Source organism: Apaloderma vittatum, unplaced genomic scaffold (assembly GCF_000703405.1).
Source record: "Apaloderma vittatum isolate BGI_N311 unplaced genomic scaffold, ASM70340v1 scaffold8842, whole genome shotgun sequence".
Classification (NCBI taxonomy): Eukaryota; Metazoa; Chordata; class Aves; order Trogoniformes; family Trogonidae; genus Apaloderma; species Apaloderma vittatum.
The window spans coordinates 8285-15322 of record NW_009705219.1 but is presented as its reverse complement, the minus strand read 5'-3'; the positions used below and the strand labels follow the sequence as shown (position 1 = coordinate 15322).

At 45.0% G+C, this 7038-nt stretch overlaps 1 protein-coding gene across 1 annotated transcript; it reads left to right on the top strand.

Annotated features, from left to right (window-relative positions):
• Nucleotides 1-180: 180 nt before the first annotated feature.
• Nucleotides 181-5430, top strand: LOC104269460 (myosin-3-like; the record flags this gene model as incomplete). Its single annotated transcript, XM_009865312.1, has 12 exons — nt 181-349; nt 626-822; nt 1143-1326; nt 1409-1574; nt 1740-1864; nt 2127-2450; nt 2982-3185; nt 3770-3895; nt 3992-4162; nt 4249-4353; nt 4588-4683; nt 5165-5430. Coding segments are annotated over 12 exons (2020 nt in total), but the record flags the coding sequence as incomplete, so codon positions are not given.
• Between the last annotated feature and the right edge of the window lie 1608 nt (nt 5431-7038).

Sequence of the window (7038 nt, the reverse complement as noted above, 5' to 3'; positions counted from 1 at the left end):
AGAATCAGGTGAGACATAAGCATCTCTGATGCGCAAATGAATAATGTGAGATAATGCAAAAGGGACCCTCCTGGCCATGTGTTCTGTCCAACATGTTTTCTCTCCCCTGCAATGAGAAATGTATAAAATGAGATCATAATCTTCAAGGTCTGCTGAATATTTAGTGCTAAATATCCACAGTGCTGTCACCAAGTGCGCTAAAATCCTTCTGTATGTGCAAACTCTCCCAGGTGAATATTCGCGCCAGGTTGAGGAGAAAGATGCTCTGATTTCTCAGCTGTCAAGAGGCAAGCAGGCATTCACTCAACAGATTGAGGAACTCAAGAGGCACCTGGAAGAAGAGATAAAGGTGAGAAGGCTTCATCATAAATGCATGAAATCTGAGAATCATGAAGATGAGAGTAGGAAAGAAATTACTCAGTTAATTCAGTGCAAGTCTTCCCATAGTAGTTTTGCTCCCTCTTCCTTACAGTCTATCCATTGATTCCTTTGCAAATGCCCAGTTCTTCCTTTCTCGTTCATTAGCTTCTCATTATAGCAGAATCATCTACTATCCAACAACACTTCAGTCAGAACATTTCCGAGGACACTTCCATTCATTGTCAAGCTGTTATTCTTCCCCCAGGCCAAGAACGCCCTGGCCCACGCCTTGCAGTCTGCTCGCCACGACTGTGACTTGCTGCGGGAGCAATATGAGGAGGAGCAGGAAGCCAAGGGGGAGCTGCAGCGCGCCCTGTCCAAGGCCAACAGCGAAGTGGCCCAGTGGAGAACCAAAGACGAGACGGACGCCATTCAGCGCACGGAGGAGCTGGAGGAGGCCAAGTACGTGAGGAGTGTGGGGAAGGCTGGCAGAGAAGAAACCCAGTAATTTGAGCATAACACTGTTATTGTGAGGAAGACGTCAATGTTCTGCTTCGGGGTGAGGTGCAGGAAAAAGAGAAAATGCAACCTGCAATGCACGTCATTTGGAAAGAGATGAATAAGAAAACATACATAGGAAGAAGAGAATGGCAGACGGACAAAATGTAATATTTAGACAAACAGAAGAGGATTGTGGACCACAGACTGTATAGATGCCAATAAGAACCACTGTATGTATTTTCTTTTCTCCCTAACTGTGAGATGTGCTTACCACCTCCCAGGAAGAAGCTGGCACAGAGACTGCAGGAAGCAGAGGAACACGTCGAAGCTGTCAATGCCAAATGTGCCTCCCTGGAAAAGACAAAGCAGAGGCTGCAGAATGAAGTGGAGGACCTGATGATTGACGTGGAGAGATCAAATGCTGCCTGCGCTGCTCTGGATAGTAAGCAGAAGAACTTTGACAAGGTCTTCTGGGCTCCAGACACGTGATTTCTGGGAAGGGCATGCCTCATTGCCACATCCATACTGAAGCCCTGTTTCTCTTCAGATCCTGGCAGAATGGAAGCAGAAGTATGAGGAAACGCAGGCTGAGCTGGAGGCCTCTCAGAAGGAGTCTCGCTCGCTCAGCACGGAGCTGTTTAAGATGAAGAACGCCTATGAGGAGTCCTTGGACCACCTGGAAACGCTGAAGCGTGAGAACAAGAACTTGCAGCGTAAGTCCCTGGCCCTCTGCTCCTGCCTGGGCTTTCTCACAAGCTTGTATGTCTACCATACTGAGTAGATCTGGGCCGGCAGTGATAAGAAGATGCCTGTTCCCTTGGTGCACCAGGCCCTTTCCCCATTCAGATGACAATGATACTTTTCACGTTTCCTTCCAGAGGAGATTTCCGACCTCACGGAGCAGATTGCAGAGGGAGGAAAGGCGATCCATGAGCTGGAGAAAGTCAAGAAGCAGATTGAGCAGGAGAAATCTGAACTCCAGGCCTCCCTGGAGGAAGCTGAGGTATAGCCTTCAGTTCTTAGCTGTTCACTTACAACACAGTTTAGCAACCTCAGATATCTTTTATGGAATTATATGCCTTGAGAATAAATTCTAGAAACAGGAAGAAGGGTGTTTTGGACACCTTTGAAGTCTTTGGATACAAATCAATTTTTTTTATGCAGTGTCAGTCCTCATGCTGTAAATTCTTACTCAAGAGAAAATTTCGTGTAAATTTTGCTGACTTGGTTATTTTACAATTACCTGATTTTTTACATTTTTTCAGGCTTCCCTCGAACACGAAGAGGGGAAGATCCTGCGCCTCCAACTTGAGCTCAACCAGGTGAAGTCAGAGATTGACAGGAAGATAGCAGAGAAAGATGAGGAGATCGACCAGCTGAAGAGAAACCACCTCCGAGTCGTGGAGTCCATGCAGAGCAGCCTGGACGCTGAGATCAGGAGCAGGAACGAAGCCCTGCGGCTTGAGGCCGTGCGGCTGAAGAAGAAGATGGAGGGAGACCTGAATGAAATGGAGATCCAGCTGAGCCATGCCAACCGCCAGGCTGCTGAGGCCCAGAAGAACCTGAGAAATGCACAGGCGGTGCTGAAGGTATGGCACAACTAAATGTGTTTTTTAGCTTGGGGAAAATGAGGCTCAGGGGAGACCTTAGCACTCCTCACAGCTACCTTAAAGGAGGTTGTAGTGTGGTGGATGTCGGTCTCTTCTCCCAAATAACAAGCAATGGGATAAGAGGAAATGGCCTCAAGTCGCTCCAAGGAAGTTTTAGATTGGATATTAAGAAAGGTTTCCTCACCAACATGATCGTTAGGCATTGGGACAGGCTTCGTGTGGAAGTGATGATGTCACTGTCGCTGGAGGTATTTAAAAAACATGTAGATGTGTTGACTAGGGACATGATTTTGCTGGTGTATCAGGCATTGCTAGGCCAATGATTGGCCAGGGTCATCTTAGAGGCCTTTTGCATCCTAAACAATTCTACTATTCTATATGTTGGCTGCTTTCTGACACAGCTGAAATTTTTCCAGTTTTACAATTCTGTCAGTGCTATACTGATGTGGAAATAAGAAACAGGAAAATAGGAAAAAATCACCTTGTAATCTGTTTTATCTCTCTTTCCAGGATACCCAGATACACTTGGATGATGCTCTCAGGGCACAAGAGGACCTGAAAGAGCAGGTGGCCATGGTGGAGCGCCGAGCAAACCTGCTGCAGGCTGAAGTGGAGGAGCTTCGGGCAGCCCTGGAGCAGACGGAGCGCTCGAGGAAAGTGGCCGAGCAGGAGCTGCTGGATGCAAGTGAGCGTGTGCAACTCCTCCATACTCAGGTCAGTGTATAAGTATGTTTAGCATTTATACTTTTTCTTCATACATAGAAAATATCAGAAGATTGGCTGAACCATTACAGGATTGTAATAAATGCATCATCATTTTCACAGTATTGATAACAAGTATTAAAAGTGACTTTTTAGCTGCAGTTATGATATGCGTTTCACTAGACTACAGGGCAGATACTCTAGAAGTAATAAATTCAGAGATAGATGAAGTTCTTTATGACATAACTGCTTTCAACAGCTTTCACATTTACATTTGAGACTGTAAAGTCAAACTGCATTGATCATTAACAAATTAGGAATACACTAATGCTGTCATTAATAATTTAGATTTTGACTTTTTGTCCTCTTAAGTCTAAATTCCTTCTATATTGCTTGAGAAATCATAAAGGATGTCTTTGAGTTGTTCTTGAAATACTGAAACACATCACAGCTGAGAAACTAACAGCTACCACAACAGAACAGAATTCCAAATGACCCAGTGACACAACTTATATGAAAAAACATTTATGCAATGTACTTGGCATGATATTGCAGACTAACAAAACCAAAACTGTGATTGTGTTGCTGCTCAACAGAACACTAGTTTGATCAACACCAAGAAGAAGCTGGAAACAGACATTGCCCAAATTCAGAGTGAAATGGAGGATACGATCCAGGAAGCCCGTAATGCTGAAGAGAAGGCCAAGAAGGCCATCACAGATGTGAGTTGGGGGCTCCTTTCAGAGGTGATGGTGGATATATTCTCCACCAAAATGTCTCCAGCCCAAAATGACTTTGACCCTTTTTACTCTCTTCAGGCAGCCATGATGGCAGAGGAGCTGAAGAAGGAGCAGGACACCAGCGCCCACTTGGAGAGGAGAAAGAAGACCCTGGACCAGACGTTGAAGGACCTGCAGCACCGTCTGGATGAGGCTGAGCAGTTGGCCCTGAAGGGAGGCAAGAAGCAAATCCAGAAGCTGGAGGCCAGAGTACGTAGGGCTGGTAGCTGTGCATGAATGAACACGTCCTGTAAGCGATCACCAGGGCAGCTCCAAAGATGGGCTTCTCGTTGCAGGTGCGGGAGCTGGAAGGGGAGGTCGATGCTGAGCAGAAGCGCAGCGCTGAGGCCGTGAAGGGTGTGCGCAAGTACGAGAGGAGGGTGAAGGAGCTGACCTACCAGGTAAGGCAAGAGGCCTGCGTGGGCCAGCACACCCCTCTTCCAGGAAGCCAAAATCCTGGCACATTGCTTTCTGAAGGGATTTTTTTCCTACCTCAGTCAGTGGCACAGTTAACAGGATTTGACCTCAGTCCTTGCAGTGATGCTCCGTGAGGAATGTTACTCTCTCTGTTTCACATTAATGAAATTTAGAGAAAGAGGCAAACTAGGGTTTCTATTACTTGTTATTCTCTGTAGTCTGAGGAAGACCGGAAGAATGTTCTCAGGCTCCAAGACTTAGTGGACAAGCTGCAAATGAAAGTGAAGTCCTACAAGAGGCAAGCTGAGGAGGCTGTAAGTACCACTCTGACCAAGGCCAGACTTCATACTGGTGAAAGTGGAAATCCGTGTTGATCTTTTCTTCTGTCCACCTCTTTGAAATCTTGACTATTTTGATGCATTTGCTGCTACCAGACAATGGGAAATGTAAGAGTAAGAATTTCCTGTTTGGAGAGGATCTATACTTCCCCAGCTCTATTTGTTTTGCTCTTATCCTCTTGTTTTCCACTACTAGTTTTGTTCACTTCTGATCTCTAATTCTTCCTTCCTACCCTACCTTGAGCATCAGAAGCAGCTGCTAGTCTATCTGTTCAGGACTCTGTGCCTCTGTGGCCTGTTTTGACACTCCAATGTTCTTTTCTCTTCTGACTCACTTACTCTCTGAGCAGCTTAACTTGGTTATGTACCTGCCCTGCTTTCCCTGCTATAGTATTTAAATTTTATAGTGAATATCTACCTGCTGCCTGTTCTTTTCACGAGTCCCTCTCCCGCACAGGAGGAGCTGTCCAACGTCAACCTCTCCAAGTTCCGCAAGATCCAGCACGAGCTGGAGGAAGCCGAGGAGCGGGCTGACATTGCGGAGTCGCAGGTCAACAAGCTCCGAGCTAAGAGCCGGGAGTTTCATAAGAAGGTAGCAGAGGAGGAATGAAGATCTCAAGGCTAAAAAGTGACCTGAGACATGCATAAAATGTAAATCTCTGGGTTGCTTTCTTCTGTAATTATCATTTATGGTTAGGTAATAAAAACAGTAGAGACCTTTGCATATGGACAGTGATTAGCATGTGTTATTTTTTCTAGCATTCAGTACTTTTGGAGTAGGTGCACACAGTCCATATTCACATTTAAAAGTTTTTTAAACAGCACTAAGTTTTACCTTTAACATTTTTAAAGATATATGAGGAATAATAACATTTATATGGATTCACTATTCATCTTGCAATGAGAAGTATGAATTTTTTGATAGAACTCAGAGTACATTCTTTCAAGATATTTCAATGAATACTTGGGGGAAAAAAAAAGAAACATGAGAAAAAGGGACTATTGCGGCATTTAAAAAGAATATTTATCGAAAAATGTTGCTTATTTGGTTAGGCTTAAGGGTGTGAGAAACTCCAAGTTACACGCTGATTCAGGAGACTGAATTTCACTCCAAGCATTAACAAGCAGTCAAACTAAAGTGGTGAGACAGTGGCATGAAGAGATACCCTCACTCTTTCACTCTGAAGCTTTTTTGTTTCATACATAGTGCAAAATGATAGCCTGTTCACAGATGGAGTGAGTGACAAGAATCCACGATTTAAAGACTATGGAAGAAAGAACAGCTAAGACTGTAAACTCTTGGGAATAGGCAAAACCAATAATTCTATGGACAACTGAAGAATAACTGAACATATATTAAGACAGATAAAAGTGATGGAATGTTTTCTCTTTTTTTCATTATAGATAGAACCTCTTTGGTTAGAAGAGACCTTTAAGATCATTGAGTTCGATCATTATCCCAACACTGTCAGGTCACCACTAAACCATGTCCCTAAGCAGCAGATTAACACATTGTTTAGGTATCTCCACGGATGGTGACCCCACCACGGCCCTGGGCAGCCTGTTCCAATGCCTAATGAAGAAGTGAAGAACTTCTTCCTAACATCCAGCCTGAACCTCCCCTGGCACAACTTGCAGCCATTTCCCTTAGTCCTATCACTTGCTACTAGAGAGAAAAGACTGACCCCCTCCTCTCTCCACCTCCTTTCTGGTAGTTGTGGAGAGCAATAAGGTCTCCCCTCAGCCTCCTTTTCTCCAGGCTAAACATTCCCAGTTCCTTCAGCCACTCTTCATAGGACTTGTGTTCCAGAACCTTCACAAGCCTAATCGCCTTTTTCTGGAGATGCTCCAGTGACTCAATGTCCTTCTTGTAGTGAGCGGCCCTGAACTGAGTACAATTTAGTTTTTTCCCCCTGAATTATCAAGGCAAAGCCTCAACAACAGATAGAAGGAGTCTATACTCATTATGATAACTTGACAGCTAAGGCCAGCACTGGCTAGCCATGCCATGCTATAAGAAACGTTAGGCTTCCAGCCAATCACACAAAATCAGGTGGTGAGAAAGAGGCCATACATTAATTATCCTCACAGCATGTGGAGGAGGCTGCTGCACTGTGCCAAGGTCCTCTGAGAAAAATGAGCTTACCTTTTACTCAGCCCATGGACCCATTTCAAGCCTTGGGACTACTGGCTCTGCCTATCCTGCTCAGGTCCACCAACTCTCCTGCCTTTTCTCTCCACTCTTCTCCTCACCCCTTCTGGTTGCCATCCTCTGTCCACAGGGTCTCTTGGCTGTTTACTGTCATTCTCAACACACTGGGCTTGGTCCTA